This window comes from Grus americana, chromosome 1 (assembly GCF_028858705.1).
Source record: "Grus americana isolate bGruAme1 chromosome 1, bGruAme1.mat, whole genome shotgun sequence".
Taxonomy (NCBI): domain Eukaryota; kingdom Metazoa; phylum Chordata; class Aves; order Gruiformes; family Gruidae; genus Grus; species Grus americana.
The window spans coordinates 144,942,371-144,970,113 of NC_072852.1; the positions used below are offsets into that span (position 1 = coordinate 144,942,371).

Sequence of the window (27,743 nt, forward strand, 5' to 3'; positions counted from 1 at the left end):
ATAAGAATTTCAGTGTTATTTTATTATTGTTAGGATTATGAAATTATACTACATTTTAAAATAATTCTTCACATTATATTGGTACATTAAGTATATTTTAACTTAAAAAAGGACATTTCTGAGACCTTCTTTTTACTGCTCCTCCTGTTCCATTGACCACTCCTTTTGTTGTGCCAACATAAATGCTTTTATGGGGAAGAGAAATAAAAATTTTGGCAGGGCGGATTACAGGCCAGTATTTGTTGATGAGATCAAATAAAACCAAGCCCAAGAACAAAGGATATAACTTTAGCAAAGCAGGGACTGTTACAGGAATTGGTCAATAATAACATTTCCCACCAATTTGGTTAGCTGCTTCTAGAAGGGAGCTCACAGTCATGCTCTTCTGATTGCTACTCTATAACACCATATGGAGGCACAGAAGCATTTTAAGCCACTCCATGTCACAATGGCCAACTTTTGACACAGAGCTAGGACAAAACTGGTTTCTTACTCCACTCCTGACATGAACGCTTGTGTCCTGTGTACTGAGTATTCACTAATGGGGGTTTATCCAGCTGTGCAAAAGCAGAGGTTCAGACAGGGAGGAGGACACCCAGCTGCCTCAGAAGAGCCTGGTGGCAGCTGGGCCCGTTGGTGCAGGGTGGTCTCAGCAAGACACTGAAACACAGCCTTTTAAATAATACATACTGAGTAAAACTGAAAAGGATCACAAAGTGGCTGGTGCGGCGGCAGAGCCCCAGGGAAAACCTGACTCATGGAGCATCCTACCCTCGCCAAATTCAGATCCTCCTGTCATGAGACGCACTGCATTGTAGTTTGCTGAAATGAACTCTGCAACGCAGAGCCAGCCCCAATGCCTTAACTGGATGGCTACTCAAAGCTAACTACTCATCCCAGGTGATCATGCCTTTATAGAGGTATTTCTGAAGACAAGCAGCATTTCCGTGACAGGAAGATGCTACAGAGATAAGCTTGGGGGGCCGGTACCACCCCAGGGGACGCGGGACGCAGGCCCCGGGGCCCGAGCGCCGCACCCCGCGCCGCACCTCAAGCCCCCCCCCGCCACTGAGCGGGGAACTGACCGGCGACGCCTACTTTAACCCGCTTCCCGCCTCGCGCATGCGCACGCACCCTCGAAATCCGGGGAGGGGGCTATTGCGGGAAGATACGGGGAAGTCTCGCGAGAAGTGCCAACCGTCCGCGCGGCGGCGGTGATGAGGGGCGGCTCTGTGGCGCCTCCAGGAGGTGTCGCCCCCTTCTTCCCCGCCGCATCGCCGCTGCGGCCATGGCGGTACCGCTGGCCTCGCCCGGCCGCCGCAGCCGCTTCGAGCAGGAGCAGGACCGGGCCGTCCGCGCGCTAGTGCGCAGTGTGACCGGCCTGCCTGAGGAGGAGCTGGGCGGCGGACCGTTCCAGACGGCGCTGAGTTTCGCTTGGTCCAACTTCAGGTCAGCGCTCGCCTCTCCCGCCCCGGGGAGGAGCTCCGCGGCTGCGACAGCCCTGCGGTGCCCGTCAGCGCCGAGGCTGGGGGCGAGCGAGCGGGCCCTTTCGCCCCGCTCCCGCCGGGGCCCACCGGCGCTGCCGAGGGAAAGAGCCCCCGGCGGGGCCATGCACCCGGCGCTGGGCCAGACCTCGTCCTCCGTGCTGAGGGGCTGCGGTGTGGTGTGGTGTAGCTGCCTGGCAGCCGCTGCCACCTGCTCGCCTGGAAACAAGGGGGGGTGCCTTATGGCTGCTGGGGTGTGGTACAGGCCCGTGTCCTGCCGTACCCTCCGTGCACGGTGTTGGGTAGCACTGGGGGCCGTTTAGGAGTCCCTGTCAGAAGGCCAGTGGCTATTACTCTGTCACGTTTAAATCTTGGTATTCTAGGGCTTTTCTCCTGATCTGTAAAAAGGTACCTTTCAACATCTTCATTTAGCCATCCAAAATTCTGGGTTTTGGAGGGAAGTAAAGAAATAATCATTATATGTAAAGAGCAAGTAAACAAAACTCCACCAAATTGAGATAAAGCTTCTGGCCAAGAATATTGTGCGGTTTGTATGAAAGGTTATCAAATCTGCACAAGATAACGTGTTTGATGTTATTTGAACTTGTCATAAAGGTGGTCTTTATTAACCTGTAATATATAGTATGTGTATCCTTTTAATTCTATTACACTGCCATCTATAACGTCCTTACTAAAGTTTTAGATACTAATCTTTTTCAGATATCACAGTTTTTGTTTCAGTGTCTGCTGCCAATTTTTATGTGATCTATTTCCAATTTCCCATACTATCGCTAACTGTTGCTTCTTTGCAGTCTTATGTACATGCTAAACTTCATGCAGCAAGTACGTAATCCATTTAAAATCAATGCTGCTTACATTTTTAATGCTGTTAAGTCCATTTTTGGGGGTGAGCAATAGCATAACTGTATTGTGTCAAGTCAGACTGTGAATCCGAACTACTAAGCTCAAATAAGACTATTTTAGTAACCAAACAGTCATTGACTAACAACAAAGGTGAGTCTGTGGTGTGGGAGAACTGGATATGACCTGTAGCTGGTGTTTTGACAAGTTCAACTCTTTGAATTTTGAGCAGTCTAGTTGTATTCATTGGGAATGTAGGAATATGTTATTTGTAACTGCTGTCTCCCTGTATCCTGTATATTTACAGGAAATAGTTTGTGTAGTGCATCATAAGATCACATTTATTGGTTTTGTAGCTGCATCAAAATAGTTGGTTGTAACAGTCATTATTCTGAGTCTGCAGATTAGTAATGGTAGCAGGGCTTCTTGAGCCAGGTAAATGTGCCCTATCTTCCATCTTCTCTTGTGACATCTCTCCTGTTTTGGTGACCCAATTGCTTGTGTGCTGTGTGCTCTTTTAGATTGGGGCATTGTTGGGTTGGGTTTTTTTTTTTTTTCAAGAACAGCATAGCAGGAAAGCAGAGGGGGTGACACAGAGTTGACAGCAAACTGTTTTGACAGGAGGGTCAGAAAGAGGAAAGTTTTTATGCCAGAATTGTTGTCTAAGAAATGTGTGTGGAACTTCAGCCTGATATTGACTAATGTATTTCCAAACTGGGAGACCTAAGGTTGTAGCAGCAGCTCTCTTTAGTTTCAAGTTTGTGAAACTTGTGGTTTGTATTGCTAGATTTTACGATGTTTCTATGCTGTAGTTCTCAGATTCATCTGTTTCTTTCCATGCAGCACCGTAGTCATCTTCTACTTATGATGTTCTCAACATGCCTAAAAAAAATTGGTTGGGTGGTGGGTTTTTTTGCATATGTGTGTTACAGTCACTTAATTAAAGGTTTAAGTAATAGTAGACTAAAGAAATTGCACTAATAATTTCCCTTCATCTTAATTTTTTTTTCAGTGCAGATTCTTGGTTTGTTTTCTTTACTGTTGTCTTTCTAAATCTTCTGGTTCTTGTAGCTACCACCATTTTCCATTTTAACTAATGATTGCCTATGTAAGATAATGTGCTGTAATAGATGAGAGAAGCTATATTTTCTTAACCTAAATTTCAGCTATCTAGTTAATGTTACATTTTATTGTGCTTTTATTCCAAAGCCTGACACACAGCTGAAATTAAGACTAATGGGTCTGTGGTTAAAGTATTCTTTTTTTAATTTTCTTTAATATGAGCATGTCTTCATCCTCCAGTGATACTTATTAAATATCCTTGCTACTTGCCTTACAGTTTCATTTTCTAGTTCATTACTTTGATATTGAGGTCATTTTAGATGATCTTTCTAAATTCAGTCTGTTTAGTTTGCTCCTCATTCAGATCCAGTAGTGTTCATTTCTGTCTGTGGTCATGAGAGTTTTGCCTCTGCGTTCTGGACAATTGTTGCTGGAAGCTGAGGCAAAATATTAGGTTGGCTTTGAGGGACTACATATAGAGAGTATCTTGACCTTGTGCTCACTGCTGTCACATCCCATTCCCTGTTTTTTCTCTATATATAATTGAAGAACCTTATTCATATACTAATTTCTTCTGCAAAGTTCATCTTCCCTTTCATGAGTTCTTATTTTGTCCCTTTAGATGCTGCCTTTGGTGGTATATCTATCTTTATTTTGATTAAGCTCTCTTTTCTTTTAGGCACTCTCCTTTACTATTTATAAAGGAACTTTGTTTGGGTTTAGAGGTCTTTAGTCCAATGTAACTGACAGTGTACTTTAATTACTTAGTTTGCTGATTTAGTAGTGATTTTCCATTCAGCTTAAAGTGCTGTTAAATGTAACCTGCATTCCATTTTTCCATCTTTAAGGTCAATTGTAGTTAATCCTTCTTGAGCTAAGAGACACTGAGATTAAATTTTGTAGATGTTTAATGCTGTTGCTGAATTAAGCAGACATTATTAATTAGTAATGTCCTCATATATGTAAATCGGCTTTATTTTCTTCCTCACTTAAGCTTCCTTTTTTTAAACATATTCTAATACAGATTTCTTACACAGATTTCACCGTTTTCTTGATGTGAACAGTCACAAAGTAGAGAGGACGATAGAAGGGTAAGTTTTATGCTTATGGATTAATAATGGATTAGTTAACTTTGTTTGAAGCATTTTTGATACTATTTTTGTTATTAGAATACATGAAAAATTGATAGTTCATTCTGACCTTGGAAAAGCTGCAAGCTGGAAAAGACTAACAGAAAAATTTCTGAACTCGCCACTCCCAAGTATTGAAGAAACAAAGGTATGCATGTTGCAATTTCCTGGTTCTTTTTTTTCCAGCCCTCTTGCTTTAGTGCTGATGATGGGGACTTCATTTGTAATGTTGTGTTTGAAATTTAAGATGACTTAGCAGTGGAGTTAGGTCATGGATTTTTCAAGGTTGTATTCTTTAGTTTCCCCATTTATTTTAGAAATGTGTTTATTGTCTTCTCAGGGTTTTGGGACCATGCAGTTTCGTGACTTAAAGGACATCATCTCGTTGCAGAGCAGATGTTTTATGGTCCACATTGTACAAGTGTTGTAGGTAGAATCTAGATCTATCTAGATTCCCATCTGTTCTAAAACAACAGCTAACTGACCACTGAGCAGTTTTTACTCTTTGCCCAATTTTTTTACCTTAAGTAATGCATCTGGACATTTTGATTTTAGTGTTTCCAAATGGTGTGCTCCTGCCCTGTAGCCTCCTTATTTAGATAATCTATATGTTTCACCTTTGATACACTTTGTATCAAATAACTTTAGGATATGGACTGGATGGATATGGCAAAAGTTGTCTCACTCACTTAAGACACTTTCCACTGTGGTAGTTCAAATGAATTTGATCTTTGAAAACTGAAAATTCCTGCTATTAGGAAATTTAAGCTTCTGATTTAAGAGGTGGTGCTCCATATAATTATATTCTTTAATAAGGCTGTGTGTTCTGAGTTGTAGTCCAATTTTACTTCTCATTGAACTGACATTTACCTTGCTTTGTACTCTTTTAGACTTCCTCTAATTTGTGGGGAAAACCCTGGAACGCTCAATAGCTTACACCTATCTTCAGTTATTATACTATGCAGATTTTTGAAAAAGTACCTGTAGTTCTGGTTGTTTTTAATGTTAAATAAAATTCAAAACAAACCAAACCAAAAGCCTTAGCAATTTTTTTTTTTTTGAAAATGCAACTGGGGTATAGCTGGAGATAGATAATATCTCATATTTGGGAAGTTAAACTGCATCTAGTTTTTAGCAGTGGCTCATAACTGGGAAGATTGAGTATTTGTCAGTTTTATGACTGGTAAATGAAACACCAGCTCACACATGTGATTCTGTGAATGACCTACTGGTGTTCTCTGTCAAACTCTTGTAGAGTCAGTAACGTTCGGTAGGAACATATTCCATATGTACCAGGTGAGTGTGATGCTGCTTTATCAGAAATTTGAGTGTGTTTTTTTTTTTTTTTTTTTAAATACAAGTGGATCTCATTTCCAAAGAGCTTTGTATTGGAGTTAAAGATGTATCCTTAATGCTTTGTGAGATTTTTCAGATGAGGGAAGATAATGTGAACATGGTATTAAAATGTAGTGATTTTAGCAAAGTGTTTTAGCTAACTTCATTTTAGCCTCTATTTGAAATAATTAGCCATACAAATAAGGGAACTTAAGACTTGGTTTCCTGCAGGCCAGTTGCCTGTGTGTCCTTCCACCTTGTCCATGTTAATGTAGCTGTCCATTATCCCTTGTCCTGTGGTGACTTCTTTCACAGTACTTCAGGGTTCCTTTTATCTCTTTTCCATATTCTCTGATTATCAGCTCAGTAACAGGCAGTTTATACTTTGGCTACTTTTGAAGTATTTGTATACTGATTGGCTAATTTGTAGGCAGAAGAGAATGGATAACATTCAGTATCATGCTGGAGATGTTATTTTTGTAATTCAGGACTGGGGAATGGGAACTAATGGGGAGCATTCCTGCAGATAATAGGCTGAGTTTGTTCCTAAACAAAGTCTTTTGGATTACTTACTGACTTGCTTTTTTTTAATGTCTTTTAAAGACAGATACACACTATTCCATACTGTCTCTTCTGTTGTGTCTGTCTGATTCTCCATCTAACACCACCTATGTGGAAAAACCAAGAGTCAAAGAAGTGGGTAAGTTTACAGAATGTTTATATTGCTAATAAAAGATACAATCATTTAAGGCAATCTGTTAAGAAGGACATTTTTCCTTGCCGTTTTATCTCCTTTGCTTCAAGGTGCTTTGTTGATTGTCTTTTTATGATTTATACATTTAAAATAGCCTGCAAATCTTTCCTACCCCTATTTATGTTACGTCGCCTGATTAATTTTTCAGCCACCAAAGTACATCAAAAGCTCTTTTTGTACAGCCATCACTTACTAACGTTCTCCACCAGTTCATCAGTGCTTACATGCTCAAAGACAGACAACGGGTTTCTATCCTCAGTCTGTGTCTTGCACTTCAGTGGCAGGTCTGTTGAAACAGCTGCGGTGATGTAAATTCCTATGTTCCCTATGTAGTCAAGGAAGGAAAGGGAGATACCTTTGAAGGTTTCCAGAGGGAGATCCCAACTGCCTGCTTTCTAAAGTAGGACTGTTTCACTCAGTGCCTAAAAATGAGGCTTGTGCTTAAGTTTGAGTGGATACCATCCCCCATTTGTTTACAGTGTTGTATCATAGACTGAAAGAAGAATATTTCAGACTAACCTAAAGAAAATCTTGCATCTTAAGATTCCTTTTTGAATGATCTCTGCACATTCCCTCGGCGGTGTTTTGAATGCACTTTCAGCCCATTCCAGGAATGTGAATATGAAGAGGTTATCTCAAACAACACTAATTACAGTTGAGTAAGCTTCATGTTTAAGATATAATATATTGTAAGTGTGATTGTTATTTTTAAAGTATTACACATCACATCATGGATATGTGGTGTCTTTTTTGGAGAGTAAGACAGTTCTTGCTTTATGTTGTTTACAGTCCAGGATCATTGTTCATATGTAAATTATACATTTAGAATGTCTCCACCGAGCTAAATGGGACTAGTCACAATAAGTGATATGTTGCATTCTTGCATGTTTTTCCAAGGTAGTGTAACATAATACAGATAAATGTGCTGATGGCACATTATGTTGCATATGTTGAATGTATAAACAACAAAATTGAGAATTAATAAATAAGGAATGTACATGGTTGATACTTTACAATTTACATGTCATGTTGAAAGTGTATGACCTTGTTAAAGGAGCAGTGGTGTAACCTTAAGTGGAAGGGAATGCCTTTTGTTTTAGATTTAGAGTAACAAGGTAATTTTAGCTTTGGAAATTTTTTTAGAGGAAAAGAAAGTCAGGGTCATGTGATATTTATTATTTTTGTTTATTTATACTTCTCTTAGAAAAGGAAGAAGAATTCGATTGGGGAAAGTATTTGATGGAAGGAGAAGAAATTTACTTTGGCCCTGGCATAGATACACCAGTAAGTAATCTCTTAAGGTAACAAAACCATACGGTATAAACTGGTTCAAAGTATGTTGTTTCTTACTTATCACCATGAAATACACAGAAGCAGAGCAACAGAAATACAAATACTTTTGTTTTTCACCATGTTTTGACTTAGTCCTGCAACTAAACTAGTTCCTTCTGCTGACCCTGTCTGCTCCTAATCAGAACTTGCTGTAGTTCTCTGATCTTTTCCAGTTCTCTCATTTGTCCAGTTATTAGTGTTATGTATAACTTAACTGTCTACCAGAGACTGGTTTATGTTAGTTTTAGTGTCCTGAATTTACTTTATAGTGGAAGAAGGAAGAGAACGGTTTATATTTGGCTGGAATAGGAAGTGGAAATAGATGTCTGCTATGTTGTACTGAAGTGTACTGGGTTTTGTTGCACTTAATAGGATTGGTCTGGAGAAAGTGAAGAGGAGGAAGACACTCAGCCTTTGAGCAGGGAGGACTCTGGTATTCAAGTAGATAGGACACCTTTAGAAGACCAAGATCCAAATAAGAAAACAGTACCTAATGTTTCCTGGAAAGGTTAGAATAAACTATAATTCTTCTGATATAGTCATATATACTCAAATTTAGCAAGCTAATGTGGCTTTATTGATTATTCTTTAGTGAGGTATTATGTTTTAGACCTATAATTGTAGTTTTAAGGTGTACCTTATTGTTCACTAATGCTTGTTTTATTTTTAACAGTAAAGAAACAATATGGAGGGTTTGATCTGATTTCTGTTGTTGGTAATGGAGAAGAATTCTGTTTATTTCTGTAGAAATATACATGGATATTCCAATACAGAAATGAAAACTTACAGTATAAATGTAGCATGTAGTTGTATGGATATAATGTAAATTTTTATTATTAAGAATCAGAATGCTGAAACAGAAATTGGTGGACAACAGAAATGGTTGACTCAGTTCTGGGTATGAAGCATTTTTGGAAAAAAAATAGTTTAATGTAATTAAACCACTAGTGGCTTACTCTTGAATAGCTTCAGAGAGTATTAACTGTATCTATATATTTTTGCATAGAATGTTGTAGGATATAGAATACCTTGCATAAGAAGACTGCATAATATTAATATGTTGTATAAGCAATAGCTATCTAAAGTGGGATTAGGTAAAATTTTCTTGATAATCACATTAAAAAAAAAAAAACAAACCCAAACAACCCAAAACCAACAAAACACAAACCCCTCATTTTTAGGTAATGTCCTGAGTGCATAGTAAAAAGAAACATAGTGAGAAAGTTGGTAATATGTGGAAGTTTGGTTTTTTTGGGGTTAAGTCAGCTTGGTTTTGTATATATTATTTGAGAATTGCCTAAGACAGAGGCACATTTTCTGAGGAAGAATTGGAAACTACATAACTCTCCAAGTTTATTTTTTAGGACTTGTGCAGCTTTTAGGAGATGAGGCATTTATATGTCAATTAATTTGTGCATGATGGTATCATATATGTGAGTGCAGTAGAGTGTAAATAGTTGAAAATTCTAACTTACTTGAAAAGGTCTGTGATTCTGCAGCTGTGCGGATGGGCTTACTAATAACTTTTTCCTGTGTTTTTTAAGCATTTCCTGAATAAATAAAATGACTTCACAGACTGTCATGTGTTTCCACAGTCGGTGAACCTGATGCCCGCAGCTGGCTGGAGCAGCATGTGGTTCCTCAGTATTGGACAGGAAGAGCACCTCGCTTTTCACATAGTTTGCACTTGCATTCCAACCTAGCTGCAGTCTGGTAAGAAAACAGTGTCACTTAGATATTCCTTACTGGCACGTAATGCTAAGTAATGACTTTATTAAGCATAAAGGTAGTATAATTATTACTGATTTAATTAAAAACAGAATTAAAAGGGCACAAATTAATAACATGAACTAATGAGCTGTATTTTCCATTAATAGATTATTTTCCTTTCAATTAGTTTTTGTTATGTTTGTCATATCGGAGAGAGGGTTTTCCTTTTTCAAAGAAGCAAATCTTATTGTTGAACTTTGTTTGGGTTGACCCTTACAAAGGTCTCTGAGGAACTAATATAGGTGTGTTGTAAGTGGTCCTGGAAATGAGTTCCCTAAAGCTTAACTTTTTGTTTGGTTTTGATCTCTCCCTTACAAAGTTAGTCTTAAGCACAGATTTTGTAACATAAAGCAGTACATCATTGTGATCCACTGTGGTTTTGGAAAGAAAATGAGAATGAGGTTCAATTTAAAAAAAAAAAAAAAAGCCTGATTCTTCCCTCCATCCCAAATTCTGATGTATCAGTACTGCAGTAATACAGTTCATTAGATTTGTTTTTGGTTCCTTAATTTAATGAATTTCTTAATCAAAGAGTTGAATTTATTTTTGTCAGTTGGTTATCTAGCCAGTTAGGAACCAAAATTTACAGTGAATATTAGGAAATCAGTAACATAAATCAAGCAACGCTCTTTCTGTTGCAAAGTTGTTAGCAGATGTATGTTATATATATGTATGATGTGTAACCAGTATTACTTAATGTGGATTTTTGAATTTTGAACATCATAACATGAATTTTGCCACTGATTATATTAATGAGTCAAAATACTAAAAATGGCAATAATTGTTCTATACTTTGCTAAAATACGAAGAATACTGTAGAAGGTTTACAAAGAATTGCATAAAAAAGGTTCATAAGGGAAGGTTCTTAAGTGGCTGTGAAAGTTTCCATTTCTTAAGTAAACTTTTGGGCTAAAGTGTCAATTTTCTTATAGGGGTGAGGGAAATTGATATTTTACTTTCTAGCTTAGTATTTTTAACAGAAGGTAACTGTAAATTTTCACAGCATTGAATGTGAAATAATAAAATAATCCAGGATCAAGAATTTAAAAAAAACCCAACAAACCAAAACAACACAAAATCCAAAACCCACATTCGGTATTTCAGGTGTGATTAATTGCTTGACTTGCTGACTAGATTATATTTGAATGCTTTCCATAGTATTTTGCTTAACAATATGAAAACAAACTTTGTTTTTATTTATATAATTAAAATGCCCACATGAACATTGAAGCTACTTGGATACAATTAGAACAAAATAGAGCCTTAAGATTATTTGTTCATTCTTACTTTCAGGTGATTCAGCTGTTATTTGAGCCATTACATTGTTTAAATTTCCTTTTTTCTAAGGGACCACCACTTGTATACCAGTGATCCTTTATATGTGCCAGAAGAGAGAACGCTGGTCACTGAAACTCAGGTTATACGGGAAACTCTTTGGTAAGAGCAACATCAAAAAGCTTGCGTATTAACGTTTAGTATTTCTCTCAAGGAAATGAGAGATTTATCTTTGAACTTGTGTCTGAAGAAAGAATTATTACTGAGCTTTTAGCTTGCTCCATTGCTGACAATAAAGATGCTGCTTATGTGTGTTAACCATTCAGATTCACAAAGAAAAAGGTAGCTTACTACTTCTTGTATGCATTGATTTTTCAAGTGTAACTGTTAAGAACCACCAACTTGCTTGCATCCTGCCCCCATGGATTTTTAATACAGTGTTCGATTTTAAAAAGTAGGTTTGAATCATCCTATAGCTGGAAATTATTTCAACTGGAGTGGAACTTTAGGAGATGTTTACTTGGTGCCAGTGTTTCAGTGTTCCTGTTCTAGCATCGTAGTTGAAGAAAAACTTTTAGGCAAGGGAGAGCTAATTCTTTTATTAATTATATAATTATGTATCCTGTAAGAGGGAAAAATTACTACCCTTCTCTTTCTTTTCAAGGCTACTTTCAGGAGTGAAAAAGCTTTTTATATTTCAACTGAATGACGGAAAAGTGGCCGTGCGGAACGATATTATTGTAACTCATTTAACCCATGTAAGTTGTTTCTGAATTTCCACTATCATTCTAAATTTAGTCGAGACACATCTGACTTAATAAAGCTGAATGGGCTGTTCCCATATGTGAGAATGTGATGAAGTGGTAGAGATGGCAGAATTTCATTATATTTTATGTTGTAGCAATATCTTATGATTTAATTTTTAGGCTTTATAAAATACATATTTTTATTAGATGATTCTAAAAAGTTTTTTCGGGTTTTTTTTTCCCTAGAATTGTCTCAGATCTGTATTGGAGCAGATAGCAGCATATGGTCAAGTTGTCTTTAGACTACAGAAATTTATTGATGAAGTGATGGGTCACAGCCCAGAAAACATAACGCATGGAACAGTTTCCACTCCAAAGAAAACTACTGAAGCCCCGTTCAGAACCTATCAAGCTTTTATGTGGGCATTGTATAAATATTTCATTAGCTTTAAAGAAGAACTTACTGAAATTGAAAAATGCATAATCAACAAAGGTACAGTGCAAGGGGAATTTTAGGGGGGGGGAGGAGGCACAAGGAAATTTTTGTAAGAGGGAAACATGCAAATCACTACGCAGATACATTTTGAAACTGTGAAAGATGAAATGCTGGTTTTTAAAACCTCATTAATAACATTGACGAAATGTGGTTTTCTGTTGGATGTTACTTTCATACATTTTTTATTTCCCTCCCCCCCAGATAAGACAGTCACACTTTCAATAGTAATAGATAAGTTGTCTCCCCGACTGGCACAGCTGAAGGTACTTCACAAAGTTTTCAGCACAGGAGTAGCAGAAGTGCCACCTGACACTAGAAATGTTGTCCGAGCATCTCATCTGCTTAATACTCTCTACAAGGCTATTCTTGAATATGACAGTGTTGGAGAAGCATCTGAGCAAACGGTAGGGGAAGTCATTCCTTCCTTAATAGAATGACACACTAGAATATTTAGTAACTTAAACTTCTTTATGGTGATGGAATACACTAGCCTGTAGCTACCGGAGATTGAGGACAAATTTGATTGCCATAATGCATTACTGCCTGAAACCAGGACACAGATGTCCTTTTGTTTTGCTTAAGAGATATTAGAGTGGAAAAAAAAAACCAAACCCAAAACCAGAAAACTGCTGTTTGAGTCTGTGATGACAAAAAGTAACACAGGGAAGCATGCACAATGAGTGCTGCTATTAAAACTACTAAAGCTGTAATTTTCAGTTGAATGTGTCATCTTTAAAAATCCCTAAGTGTAATTATGTATATCTGACAAGCTATAATTGCACAATTAAGAGATTAGGCTTTGCCATATCGCTTGTAATGTTTACTATTAAAACATTCAGCTGCTTGTTTGGTTTTTTGTTTTGTTTTGTTTTTTAATTTCTTTAAATTTAGGTATCCCTTCTGTTCTCTCTCTGGGTTGAAACTGTGAGGCCATACTTACAGACAGTGGATGAGTGGATAGTCCATGGTAACTTGTTCGATCCTGCAAAGGAATTTATCATTCAGAGGTAGGGCTTCTGATACTGGACACACATAATGCTGTACAAGTATTAATACAAAACCTTGTTGTAGAACCTAGGAAGTAAAGGGTGACAATAAAAGTAGGTTTTCATGTTTGTTATTTTACTTGAGTAGAATTAATTTCTTAATCATACTTTTATGACTGGTCTGAGATTCCCCATTAGGGTAATTGCATTAGATACAGAGTCCTACCAGCTGTTGTTCTGGAACAGAAATCAATTGTCTTAATTTTCCCATCTATAATAAATAATCAGCAGTCTGACTCTCAGTGTGTTGACTTTTTATAAAAAGCAATTAACCATTTTTCAAAATCAATGTTTGCAAAAATTACAAAAAGTTTACTTTTTTATATTCTTTTACTAATCTATAGTTGTTATAAATCAAATGCTATTTAGAATTGAAATACTCATTGCTTCTGATCTGTAGTACAAGTTAATATGGTGTTTTGACTTACATGCATGTATCCTAAATGCTATTTGAGCTGTTAATTTATCTTCTGTTTGCATGTTACGTTTTGCTGGTCATTTTTTTGACAGCTTGAAGTGGAAAGTGAATATAGAACTTAGAATTTTGGCTCATAATTAGACATCAGGTACACCCTATCAGCCCTAATTAACTGAACCTCTGTCTGTTAAGGCAGGTAAAGGTGAGCATGAAGAGAACAGCTTTAGTACGACTGTAATAAATCCTTATTAGCTGAGTTTTCTAACATCCTTATTGTGTCCTGCTTGACTTCTCTTTCTAGTTCTGTAGTTGTGTTTTCAGTGCTACCAACAGGGATGATTTCACCTTATATTTGAGCTTCATTTTAATTATCCAATACAGGTTGTTTTCCATCTGACTTGAAAGACCGAACTCTGTATCTAATGTAAACAGCACAAAAGAGCCAAGTGAACTAAAAATTGAGTTTCGCCTACTCTAGAATTTTTCAGCTTTCCTAGTAGTATTTGCTTCATTGTGGGTGTTAAATAAACCTTCAAGTCAATCACTAATGACTTTGTTATTAAGAATGAATGGTGCTGTGAATAGTTAACTTCCTAGACAAATTTAATTAAAAGTACTCTATTTCCCTTGTTCAGGGGGTTTTATTTGGTTATACAATTGGTTTTATATCCTGTGAGCTAATTCTTTGTGCTGTTAAAGCTATCATCCTTTCCAAGGTGTCTAGATTAGTTTATGATACAGCTAAGCATATTTTATAGTTTTGAAAGTGCTTCTTGACTATTCTAAAAGAAAAGTAAAGCATAGAGCAAAGATGATATGCATCTTCTAGTAAGGAAGTTTCATCTTTTGAAAAGAGAAACACTCAACAGCTTTTTATTTCTTTGCAGAAACAAAAATGTTCCAGTTAATCACAGAGATTTCTGGTATGCTACCTACACCTTATATAGTGTGTCAGAGAAGACAGAGAATGAAGAGAAGATGAGCGATAATGCCAGTGCCAGTTCTGGCAGTGATCAAGCCCCTTCAAGCAGGCAGCACACTATGGTCTCTTTTCTGAAACCTGTGCTAAAGCAAATCATCATGGCTGGAAAATCCATGCAGCTGTTGAAGAATCTTCAATGCAAAGATGGCTCTCCACAGCAGGCCGCATCAAGAGGTGAGATGTCAGTTTGTGGACTATCATGCCTTACGATATCTAACATTGAGTGGGGTTTTTTTGTTGGTTTTTTTTTTTTTGTAGTGGTAGTAGTGTTTCCATGGTTTTCAAATAATATAATGCTCCCTGTTGACTGGCAGTATTATGGTTGGTAACTTAAGGTCTGATTGAAAACACTTAGTCTTCCAATGCAAATAAATGAAAAGAGCAAAGTGAATAAAGATTGAGTGTTCCCTTTGTTTTTTACTGCTTTAAATTTTTCTTAATCTTGTTTTCATATGCTTGAAAACATTTTTTATGAGACAAATGAAAACAGCTTCTATGCTCTAATAGTAAAGCTGTTTTAATAGGTAGTTGTTTTCCATTACTAAGTGTTTGAATAATAGCATGTAGAACTTTTTTTTTTTAAAAAAGGCTTACTAATAATTAGATGAAAGATATTTATCTTGAGTGATTGCAAAACATAGTACAACAGTGTAACAAATGTTGATTTTTTTTTTATTATTTTTAATTTTTTTAGGAAACAAAATACATTCTTTGGTTTTGCTGTTTCTTTGTGTTTAGAAGTAAGAGATAGTTAATTCTTTTGGAGACTCTAAGTTTATTTCCCCTTCGGTGTGAGAATATAATCTATTCTATTGAATACTAGAGGGTTGTTTCAGGTGCTAAGATTAACCGCTTTTGTACCTGAAGGAGGAAGTTCTCTAACAGTCTCAGAAATACTTCACATTTCAGACACCCATTCAGCAATCCAATTGAATATATGCCTGACTTTAGGCATTGGACTAGTCCTACTGTTTTAGCAGTACTTATTTGAATATGTATTAGAGTTTTTTCCTGAATAGTGGCCTAAATTTAGTATGTTAAAAGTTAGCAAGTAGATGTTGGACTACGGAGTGCTTCTCTTAGTTCAGATGATGTTTTCTTTTAGAACAAAATCTTACCGTGGAATGTGTTGCCCAATTTAGATGCTGAACGAAAGAGTTTGTATACACTGTTCTTGGAATCGGTGCAGTCTCGCCTGCGGCATGGGGAAGAGTCTGTTCCAGATATTATTACAGAACAGCAGGCCACAAAGCAGAGCCTGATAAAGATGCAGTCTATAGCAGAAAGACACTTGGAACTGGATGATGTCCATGACCCACTGCTGGCTATTAATTTTGCCAGGTAAATGAATGATCTTCCTGCTGTGTTGTTGAGAGCAATGTTCTGCCTGGTGATGCTTGGTGAACCAAATTTTTGTTGCTGCTGCTGAAAACAAGCAAGTGCGGAATAAAGAGGAGCACCAGCAATCAGTGACAGAAGCTAAATAAACACTACCCTTGTTTTTCTTTAAGAGCAATTAAAATCAGTGAAAAATCTGCTACTTACATCTATTAGCATAGAAAATGGGAGTCATCTTTATCATAACAGGCTTTTAGCAAATAAGTGTTTGAACAGTGAACGCTGTTGTAACATCTAAACTTTTAAATGTGTTTGCTTGGAATTTATACACAATGTCTTTGATTTGCACCAGGTGTATTCTTTAAAGAACGCAGCTTCAGTTGTGTTGTGCTTAAATAATTTGAATTTAAAAGTCTTCCAAAATTCATGTTAATTGCATAAATGTTCTTCGTTCCTCATAATGAGGGAAGTCATATAGAGGTGTTAAATGTTTTGGGAATTGGCAAGAAAGGTGAACTCTGAAAATCTTACTTCTTTTGTGATTGCAATTAAGAAATAGCTATTTATGTTTTTCTTAACATTTCAGTCCTAGGAGGAGTTTGTTTTAAAGAAATCGTAATTAGTCGTAGATAAGACTCTATTACTTCCCTTCTTCATTAGAACTATTCTATTTGTAAAAATTGAATAGATTTCTGATTCATCGAGTCTGTCAAAGTGATAGCTGCTATGAGCTGGGTTTCCTCTTACAATGGATACAGCTAGCAAGTAGCTTTTTACAAATTATTATAATAATTTGATCCTTTCTGTGACAAAAATAATTAAACTTACCAAGTATAGGCTACAGATACTCTCTTTGCCTGATACAATACTACAGATAATATATAGGGACCCTATATTTAAGATGCCTGAAACCAATTCTCTCTGTGTGTGATGGTTTGGGTTTTTTTTGTTTGTTTGTTGTTTTGTTGTTGGGTTTTGCCGCTTTTTTTTTGTTGTTCAAATTTTTACTTTGTTTCTTTTATTTTTCTTTCCTGGGAAGTGTATCCGACTGCTGTTTATACTCAATATAGTTTTAAAAGTTCCTGTGATAATGGATTTGTTTATTAAGCTGTGTAGTGTTTGAACTTGATGTTGTTTTTCAGAATTATTTCTTGAGGAATTATGTGATTACAGTATGCCATTGTTATGCTTGGTTATACAAGAACAGTATGAAGGATCACTTAACAGGCTTCATATGTGCTGTAGTTATGAAACAGCTTTTATTACTTCTGCACCATGTATTTTAGAGCAGAGGATCCAATCTTGATTAAAATAGTTGAAGGTATGACATTTTTGTTTTACATTTTGTTTGAATTATGAACCTTCTTCCCAAAGTAGTTTGTTTTATTTTGAAGATTATATCTGGAACAGAGTGACTTTCACGAGAAGTTTACTGGTGGGGATGTTTGTGTGGATAGATCGTCAGAATCTGTGACCTGCCAGACTTTTGAACTGACATTGAGGTCTTGTCTTTATCCACACATAGACAAGCAATACTTGGAATGCTGTGGTAATCTAATGCAAACTTTGAAGAAGGATTATAGGTAAGAAAGTGGATTTGTTTTTCCTAACATTTTTTTGTAATTACCAGTGGTATGCTATACACTGAAAGCAGGAATTTTGTGTTTCTACTCCCGATTTGTTAATAACAATAAAATCATTTAGGAGAAAAGGGGGAATCTAACATGATAGAATCTTGGGTGAAAACTTGGTCTAGCTTAAATCAACATCAAAGCTATCATTTGTCTTCAGTGGGTGTACAACAGGGAAATTGTTTCAAACAGTACTTTTAATAATGTCATTTGAAACTGGAAGACAAATTTTAGGAAGCCAGAATCTGTATTTTAGTATGCAATTCAGTTATGATACTATAAAATCTATAGTAGACAAAAGACTATTATGCAATATTTTTGTATTACTTACAGTAAACTGGCCTATTCCTTTTAGCTTTCAGGTGGTCATAAGTCTTCATGTTTTTAATCTGTCTGCAATACTTACTGTATTTGTAGTCACGGCTCTTGTGAGTTGTAACAGTTCTATTCTTCCTACTTTATCAGAAAAGGAAAATGCATATCATAATTTTCTGGGGCTCCATATTAAAGTGTCTTCTTAAATAAACTCTCCTTGAATTTGCATCTCCTTCCCTAAGTTCTGTTTAGGGAGAGGGACAGCATTTCCAAACTCTAAGCTATTTCTGAGAATTGCCTAGCCTGTAAGATAGCTCCGTTGAAGTTAGTGCCATTCAAGCTTATGGGAAAAAAATGGCTTGGTTATTTTGTTTTATTTGAACGTATGTGCAGACTGTCTGAGGGTTAAGCAAAGGATTTACTGTGGACTTCATTAAGTTTGTGCTCAATACTGAGCTCTTGTAGTGAGGAGTTTTTAAGATTTTTGTTTCCATAACAGTTGTGTTTGATTTCATTTGTATAATTAAAACTGAGGCATTTTTACATGTTTGTTCCCTGTTTAGGCTTGTAGAGTATTTGCAGGCAATGAGAAACTTTTTCTTACTCGAGGCTGGAGATACAATGTATGACTTCTATACATCTATTTTTGACAAAATTAGAGAAAAGGAAACTTGGCAGAATGTTGCTTTCTTAAATGTTCAACTCCAAGAAGCAGTTGGGCAACGCTATCCAGAGGACAGTTCAAGGTAAAATGCAAAATCCTGCAAAATATAGTTCAGTTATGTTTCTTTTACACTTACTATACTAAGGTACTTAACTTGCATAGTGCAATACTAATTATTGCATGCTCATTACAAGAATCTGTTTTAATGAAGTTTTGAACTGTTGTCATCTCTTCTACCCAAGTCCACCAGATGAAATCAGACACTTGGTATTTAGCAATAAGAAATAAAAATAAAAAAAGACACTAACTGCTAATTTAAAGCAGATTATCACAAATTAAATCACTTGTTTCCTTGCATAGGTTGTCTATATTATTTGAAAGTATTGATACAGCAAAGAAGAAACTGCCTGTCCACACCTTAGACGGTTTGACATTGAGTTACAAGGTAGTGACTTAATATTGCTGCAGTTCTTATTCTAGAACAGATTTGAAATGTTTTATTAAAGTCACTTATATTTTCTGTCTTGATTATCCTCTCCTCTTCTTAGGTTCCTTGGCCTGTGGATATAGTTATAAGTTTAGAGTGCCAAAAAATTTACAATCAAGTTTTTCTGCTCTTACTGCAAATAAAGTGGGCCAAGTATAGTCTAGATGTTTTACGATTTGATGGTAAGAAACTTCTTCAATGAAAGATACTTGTTTTGTGGTCTAAAGATATAAATAGTCTGCTGCTTTCTGCAGTAAGTAGTATAAACAAGTCTGATATTTTATGGAATGAATCAAAATTCTATCTCCGTTAGCTTGCAAATTACATGTATTAAGCAGAGTGTGTTTTTTCACTTAGGCCTCAGGGACAACACTATTTATTCTTGCATTCCCTTTGTCTGTTTGATTCAGGTCTAGTTAGTTGCTGTTGAAAGAAGGTCTGTCTACCACACCCTAATGTTTTGTTTTATGTATAATTCATGTTTTTATTAGTAATACTTTGCAAACAAGTTAAGAAAATAAGATGAAAAAATACTCTAACTGAGATTGAAACAGTAAGCTAGATAGTTTGGAATACATACTCTATGCTACAATTTAAATATTTGGAGATTGTAGAAAGAGATCTCTTAATGTCTCCTTCACCAGCTTAATGTTTATATTCCCATATAAAGTGGATAAACACTTCATGTCCTAGAAAAATAAATTAGAAAGTTGATGGGTTCATCTCTGTTTTGTACATCAGTTAAGTAATTCTCTTCCTAAAAGTATGTGGTTTTCTATTGCTTAAACTTCATGTGTATAGCTTTCTGGTTAAGCCTTTTCGCCTTTGTGTATGCACATTTATTTTTAATGTAGCTATTTTTTTATCCTTTCACATAATCTTTAGCTTTCAAATACCATTTCCTATTTTAGTATTTATCAAACTGCATTGTCAAACTATTCAGTATATTGCTATATTTCAATAACACATCTGCATTGCAAGAAAAATCTTGCATCAGTATTGTGTGCAGAATAATAAGAAATAGCAAATTTCAGGTTTAAGTATCATTTTAGCTACGCTTTGTCTTCATAAGCATTTCAATATAATACTCTTGCCTCTTCTTTTTAGAACTAGTCTGTGCTGCAGAAAACCCACAGGTTAAGGAAGGAACCTTATTAGAACAAGGAACGCTTCCTCTATTTGGACCTCAAACAGAAAGTGTAAAACAACAAATACATCGCATGTTCCTCTTAAGAGTGAAACTTATGCATTTTGTTAACAGCCTGCACAACTACATCATGACTAGGGTTTGTCTTATATCACAGTTTCATTTATATTAAGAACTCGTAATTGGACATGCAGTATTAATTTTAGTTTAAAACATGAAAAACAAAAAGCAAAATCTTAGTCTAATGTCCTTTCTCCAAAATAAGTTTGAGCTAAACGTGTTTAAGTTTTAACTTGGCAGTTCTAAATCAGTAATTTTAAAAATGCTTTAGAAGTTCTACATGCATATGATTGATCTTTGGATATCATTAGTTCTTTTTGACTGTTTCTCCCAGTGCTAGATGACTGAAGCACAGTCATGTAAAAATAGATTTCTGTAAGCTGTTACTTTCTTAAGAGAGCTATTATGCTTATGAAAGCGTTACTGCAGATATTTTAAAAGTTAAAGGGATCCTTCTCAAAAATCTCTAGTATGCAGATCCAAAAGTGTATACATGACTTTTCAAATATAAAGGCAATGCTTGTAGATTCATATCTGCTCTACTATTGCATTTTTTTGCCTTTAATATACTCCAGACAGACTATCCCCAGAGGAGCTGTCTGCCCTTGTGCAATGGCAATATTACTATTTATAGGAGGAGTGTCATTGTGCAGGTATAAGAAGAGCTTGAACTTTTTGCTATATTGATGGCAATCTTAGACTTTAAAAGAAGATATTGGAAGAGAGTCATAAGCACTTGTGTGCAACGTGGAATGTAATAACTATGATTTTCTCTTTAAGATTCTACACAGTACAGGGTTGGAGTTTCAGCATCAGGTAGAAGAAGCCAAAGATTTAGATCAATTGATAAAGATTCATTACAGATATCTATCTACAATCCATGATCGCTGCCTACTGAGAGAAAAGGTGGGTTAAAAAAATTGGCACATTTGATATATTGAGTTTAGCAGGACAAGAAAGTAGTTCAGTACTAATTATGCTGTCTGTTTTGCAGTTCATACATACTAAGCAATATATAGGTGCTCTTGAGGAAATAGTAGCTTTTCCAGAGTTAACATTGAGATCCAGTTTCTCTTGCAAGTCTCAGCTCAACTCTATCAAGGAGAGAAAATAAAATTAAATTCTTTATATTGGATTTTACATGACTCATTTCTTTCTAAGAGATGAGAGGATTTGAACAAACTGAGGCTTGGTAATGTAATGAGGATTATACATACTGGTATGGCAGGAAATGGTGGTACGTGGTACATTGTAGCCTTTTAGCCCACATACTGTCTGTGCTTGGTCCTCATCAAAATAGTCAGCCATGAAATGAATTAGAGAGCAAATACAAAACACATCTTAAATTTGGAATAATTACATTGCAGTTAGGATCTGTTTTTACAGATCAGATCAAATGGCATGGGGTATCTTTCTTTGTATTGCAGCTTAATAATGAAAATAATTATGCTCAGCAATGAATTTCTGAGTGTTACTCCTTTTGTTTTAATTGTTATATTAGGTGAGCTTTGTGAAAGAAGCTATAATGAAAGTGTTGAATTTAGTACTGATGTTTGCAGACCGTTGGCAGGCTGGTTTGGGGGCTTGGAAGTAAGTATACATACCTAAAATTCTACATGGTCATAATTTCACAGCTTAGACTATGATTTCGAGATTTTTTTTTTATGTGAAATAACAGGAACTTTGCTCAATGTTTAACAGCAGATGCCAGAGGCTAATTGCTATTTCTTAGCGACAGTGAAATTTTATTTTAGATAGAATTTAATAAGTTTCATGCATTTATGTCGGTGTATGTTCAGTATTTTCTACTAAAAAGGTGGCCAATACATAACTTCCAAGTGTTTGAAAATATTGTAGATCATAGCAATAAAGACGATTTTCTTTTCCTTCGTATTTATTTGTAACAGTAAAATGAGAGGTTCACAGGTTTGGTTTATGATCATGTTTCCTGGTGATGATTTAAAATTGTAAGCAGCTAGATGCTGACATTCATTAATTGGTTTATGAAAAGTGGGATTACTTAGTTTGGCCTTCATTCTAGAGGGCAATACATTTTTGTTTTTCTTTAAAAAAGTAAATATCTAAATCTAAGCTCTAAATGTCCATATTTTACTAATCTGGTCTGTCCAAATTATAAAAGCTACAATGATCATCTAGTCCAACTGCCTGACCACTTCAGGGCTGACCCAAAGTTAGTAATTACGGGCATTGTCCAAATGCCTCCTAAACGCTGACAGGACCACCTCCTCTATGAAGCCTGTTCCAGGGTTTGACCACCCTCTCAGTGAAGAAATGCTTCCTAATGCCCAGTCTGAACCTCCCCTGGTGCAGCTTTGAGTCGTTCCCACACGTCCTGTCCCTGGATCCCAGGGAGAAGAGCTCAGCACCTCCCGCTGCACTTCCCCTCCTCAGGAAGCTGTAGGGAGCAGTGAGGTCGCCCTCAGCCTCCTTCTCTCCAAACTAGCCAAGCCCAAAGTCCTCAGCCGCTCCTCAGGGGACATTCCTTCCAGCCCTTTCACCAGCTCTGTTGTCCTCCTTGGGATGCATTCAAGTACCTTTAAGATCCTCCTTAAATGGTGGGGTCCAGAACTGCACGCAGTACTCAAGGTGAGGCCGCACCAACGCTGAATGCAGCGGGATAATCACCTCTTTTGAGGGGCTGCTTACGCTGTATGTGATGCACCCCAGGACGGGGTTTGCCTTCCTGGCTGCCAGGGCACACTGCTGACTCCTAATGGGGTGGCTGTCAGCCAGCACCCCCAGATCCCTTTCTGCAGGGCAGCTCCCCCGCCATTCCTCTCCCCATTTATACTTTGCTTGTGTAACCTGCTGCTCGAAGGATGAATGATAGTGGGCAAGTCTCTAAGGCTATGTCTAACACTCAGGGGGCTGATCTGTGGCCCTGAGGCCAGCTGGTGTGGACTAGCTCACATACATGTTTTTCAGGACTAATTGTCTTTGGCACAGATGCTACCTAGAACTTGGAACCCACTCTCCTGTGGCATTATGAAGTTGCTATTTTTTGAGTGCTTTTCCAATTCAAAGTGTCAGAAATAATTTGTGAAGACTGATAAAGACTAAAACTCAGGGCACGTGGTTGCATGCTCTTGGATGTGGCAGGAAAAAGTCATAGCTAATGTAGTGTCATCTGTATCCTCTTGGGAGAGGGGAAAGAGAAGAGGAGTGACTGTTGTGAACTATATCGTCTTTCTCCTCTGGTAAGCACTAGCTGGCACAGTCCAAAGTGGAATTCAAGACCTGGCTGATAATAAAGCAGTGTGGGTGTCCCTGTTTTATTTGGCAGTGTAGGTTTACCCCAAGGAGCTCTGAAGCAATAGGGATGAGGAATGGCTGTCTTGAAATACAAAACTATGTAGGAATAATAGTTGTCCATTGGAGCCACACAATTCCTCCTAGTTACTACAGAGATTCTAAGATGAGGAAATTAATGCCATTGTGATAGTGCTCAGACACTCCTGTCAAAATTGCCTTGGTTTTCTAGAAGTGGTATACACTGGCATAATTGAAATATTGCCATTTTGTCACTTACTGTGAAGTTTTGGTCATGTTTTGAAGATAACGTAGTGGCTAGTCTGTTAAGCATTCCTCTGTCAAACTGTTTCATAGGATGGAATCCATAGAGAAGATGGAATCTGATTTTAAAAACTGTCACATGTTTCTTGTAACTGTTCTCAACAAAGCTGTGTGTCGAGGCTCTTTTCCTCACTGTAAGTACATGAGGCTTTTCACATACCTGCACTTACTGGGACACAAGCTTTACTAGGAATGTATTTACATTTTAATCTGTTCTAATGTTTTTCAGTACATCTTAAAGAATCACATTTTGTGAGGTATTCAGAGGGACATGAAGCCTTACTTCTTAATAAGTTAATTTCATTATTTTTTTAGAGTATTTGTGCCATGCTTTTTTTATGACAACTGTCTTCAGTTTACCTGTTTTCTTGATGAAGGGATGCTGATGTAGCCAAGCAAGTGACAAACGGTTTTCTAGACGAATGAAGCTAAGTTCATTCACTAAGAGCATAGAAAAGCATTCTTTTGTTGTTGGATGACAGCTGTGACATATCTTGAACAGATAAAATTGTAGTAGTATAGCGCCTCAGCTGCAACTGCACCAAGCTCTTGGCTCTGCTCATCTGTTGGAAGTTACTTCCTTGGTAGCAGAAACAGCAGAAGACAACATGTCTGTGCTTCTACTTGCAGCCTGACATTAGCTTAAATTGCTAATCAGTGCCAGTTTGAGTTAGGGGGGCAACTGCTGCATGGGGTTGGCTGGGGTGTAGATGCATGTTCTAATGGGTTTCTGAAAGAAGTAATATCTGACATCGCTGCTACTCAGTCTACGAGAGCTTGTCTGTAAGAACCGTCCATGAGAATGGCTTATTGCATATACCCCCCACAACATTTATTCTTACTTTTTTTTAGTGCACAACGGTTAGTATTTCAAACAAAGGAGCTAATTTCTCACTGGTTCTTACCACCTGAAATAACTAATGGGTAACTGATGATGAAGGTAGTGAAATATTGTCTAAACTGTCAGAGATTCACAAAATGTCTTACTGTCTTAAATCCTAAAGTGTTACAATTTAAAAAAATAAACTGGTGTATTTCTTTTAAACTACAGAATTGAATATTGCAATAAATATTTGCAGACTGCTGCAAATGCAAATATTAACTGCTATTTTATGGTTTGGTTTGCAGTGGAATCTTTAGCTTTGTCACTGATGGCGGGCATGGAACAAAGTTAACACCTGAATCTGTTGAAATACTAAAGAACTGAAAGCAGCATTTATATTGAAATTTCAGTGTTAAAAAACTGTAAGCATTTTACACTCCAGTTTGAAATGTGTATAGGTAAATGACACTGATGGTTTGGAGCTGTGTAAAATATTTTAAAATGTAAGTAATGTACAGGTATTTAAGTGTATTGGTTGTGGGAGTATTTTTCTCTGTATGTATATGCTTCAACATCAAAAAATATGTACAGTGTAAAATTCATCCTGTGTAAACAATCTTACTTGAAAAATACATAAAAAGTATTTCATGCTGTAAAAAGGATTTTTTTAAAAAAATATGAATAATTGCTGATTTACTTTTTCCATTAATTTTGCTGCTATCAGTAGGTCACAGAACAGTGTAGAGTGGTATGACTTATTATTCCAAAGGTTGGTTGAGTTCATTTGTGGCCTTTTTTCCTTTAGAAAAAAGGCTAAGAAGCATTCGTCTTATTTGCTTAATGGTTCTTAAGAACTCTTTGGGAACAGTTGTGACTGTTACAATAAACTGATGTAAAAATACAAGGTGAACTTCGAAAAATGAATTATTGCAGACTATCAGATACCAATATTTTTTATGTTAAATGATGAAATGCTTACTAATTTAGTGGTAGCTCTTGTCAGTTTAAGTAGGATCAAGATCACAGTGTGTAATATATTAATTTTAACCATTGGCTTGTTGAGATGTTTCAGAGGTGGTCAGATATGACTTGACTGTTCTCCTCCTAAGCCTTTTGCAAACAAACCTTACACCTAATAGCTAATGTCTTGTAAAGCAGTAGATTGTAATATGGAAGGGTACATTTCTAGAGAAATAAATGTGGAACATATTCTGCACAAGATGACTTTCTCTGTTTCCTCCCCATGGAAGTTTCCCTGCAATTCTGGCATCAGTACACCTGCATTTAAAAAGAGAAAATCAGTCACAGCCATTTACCTCTTTATTTGAATAAATAAAAGGTTTAATAATTGAAATTTCACCATTGTGTGTGTTTCTGCTGAAATCCAGTTGGTAACTTAAAGTTTGAGGGCTGTTTCTGCAAGGTAAATGAAGTATATTACTACCAACTCTGAGACTGTATGGCTCACAATTCTAAAACGTTTTTTTTTCAGCTGTGAGCTGGTAATTATATGAAAATGAATATTGGGGTCCTTGTTTGAACAGGATATCTCAAAAGGTTCTTCTATGTTATAGCCATTAAATGTTTTCAGGAAAAATTTTTTTTTTTTTTTTTAGAAGTAAAACACTTGGAAGCTTTCTGTTGCCCCGTAGCATATTCTTCTTTGTTTGACTGAGTGGAGGTTTTGCTTTAGAGAACATGATGTTTTATATTATCCACATGACAGGGTTACATTAACCACATGACACACTTTTCCAAGTGGATGTTTTGAGTGGTAGGTGGACACCTATTAACCAAAGTAATTTGTACTTCCAGTTTACCATGACTGGTTCTCATTTGAGATTTTATGTTACTTATTGCATGCTTAGACTTTGCTCACTCAAGGTAAAACTGAATAGCATACTAATAGTTTTAAAAGGCATACTTGTACTAGGAAGTTCAGCACTTGTATGCAGTGGTTCACTAATTTTTGAGTGTATGTATGTCTTGTACTCTGTGCTTTTAAAAATCTAACAAATGGTTACTTTATTTCTTCTTTCTGTATGGTTACCTTCAGTGAAATTACTGCTTTTCATAGACTTACCTTGGATAATATTAGTTAGATATGGGGAAAAAACCCTTCAATCTTTCATGTTGATAAAACAATAATCCCTAGTACATTCCACTTAGAGATTTTACTTTATTTGAAAGACCCCACACAAGTGAAAGAATTGAGTGTTTCACCCAATGTCCTGCTTAGGAATTAACTGTATGTTCTGCAGAGAGACTTTTGGTGGCTTTGGAGGTGGCAGGTGCCTGCATGTAATTTTTCAGCCAGCTTCCAATATTTGTTAACTCTTCTGTCATCACAGAAGCACAGTGGAAAATCTAGCTCTGGCAATGTTGGCTGATTTTAGTCACGGACATTTTCCATGCTTAGCTTTTTATATGTCAGTAATACTCAGCTGATAAATTCCTTTGAATGAGTCTGTCTTATGGCATCCCTTTCTCTTTCTTTGGAACTGCAAAAAAGTAAGTCCTTTCTTTTAGTGTGCATGTCCTGTGATGCCACCAGGACCTTTTCATCAGTCCCGTGGCAGTAATTAAAACAGCTATTTACCTGTTTGGAAAAAAGAAGGCTTGCAGTGAGGTTTGGGGTATTTTAGCTATTTATTTGCTCAAATTTCCTTGTAACACTTTATGGTTTTTTTACAGAGCAGTATTGTTACTTGGATTCTGTGCTGGGTCCGTTCCTTCTGGACATTTTTTGACCTTGTTTCCAAATTCCCATTGTTATCAGTTATCTGTGAATTGATTTGAATCTTAATTTTTGGACACTCTTTGCTGAGGAGACCTAGCATATGCATATGCTTTACTTACACTTCTGGAATTTCAAGTAAGCAATTGCAGAGATGTTAGAAAAATGATGCCTAATTTATTGCATGTGTGTATAGATTTAAGGGGGTTCTGTCATAGTCTAGCTAAAGGAAAGCAGAAAAAAATACCCAGCAAAG

General features: G+C 36.5%; 1 protein-coding gene across 3 annotated transcripts; it reads left to right on the forward strand.

The window, feature by feature from the left end:
- Window positions 1-1,165: 1,165 nt before the first annotated feature.
- TUBGCP5 (tubulin gamma complex associated protein 5) lies at window positions 1,166-25,969 on the forward strand. Of its 3 annotated transcripts, XM_054841835.1 has the most exons (24): window positions 1,166-1,449; window positions 4,445-4,498; window positions 4,577-4,685; window positions 6,476-6,572; window positions 7,170-7,280; window positions 7,831-7,910; window positions 8,331-8,466; window positions 9,554-9,671; window positions 11,076-11,165; window positions 11,668-11,761; window positions 11,996-12,242; window positions 12,447-12,649; window positions 13,137-13,252; window positions 14,597-14,865; window positions 15,834-16,032; window positions 17,424-17,612; window positions 18,539-18,721; window positions 19,000-19,084; window positions 19,188-19,308; window positions 20,234-20,412; window positions 21,114-21,239; window positions 21,835-21,923; window positions 23,961-24,061; window positions 25,056-25,969. In XM_054841835.1, the coding sequence occupies exons 1-24, from the start codon at window positions 1,289-1,291 to the stop codon at window positions 25,100-25,102; spliced, it is 3,204 nt and encodes a 1,067-aa protein (XP_054697810.1). In that variant the 5' UTR covers window positions 1,166-1,288; the 3' UTR covers window positions 25,103-25,969. The 3 variants fall into 3 exon arrangements, with proteins under 3 accessions (XP_054697810.1, XP_054697819.1, XP_054697830.1); XM_054841844.1 differs by lacking the exon at window positions 7,170-7,280; XM_054841855.1 differs by lacking the exons at window positions 1,166-1,449; window positions 4,445-4,498; window positions 4,577-4,685 and adding an exon at window positions 4,754-5,833.
- The last annotated feature ends 1,774 nt before the right edge of the window (window positions 25,970-27,743 follow it).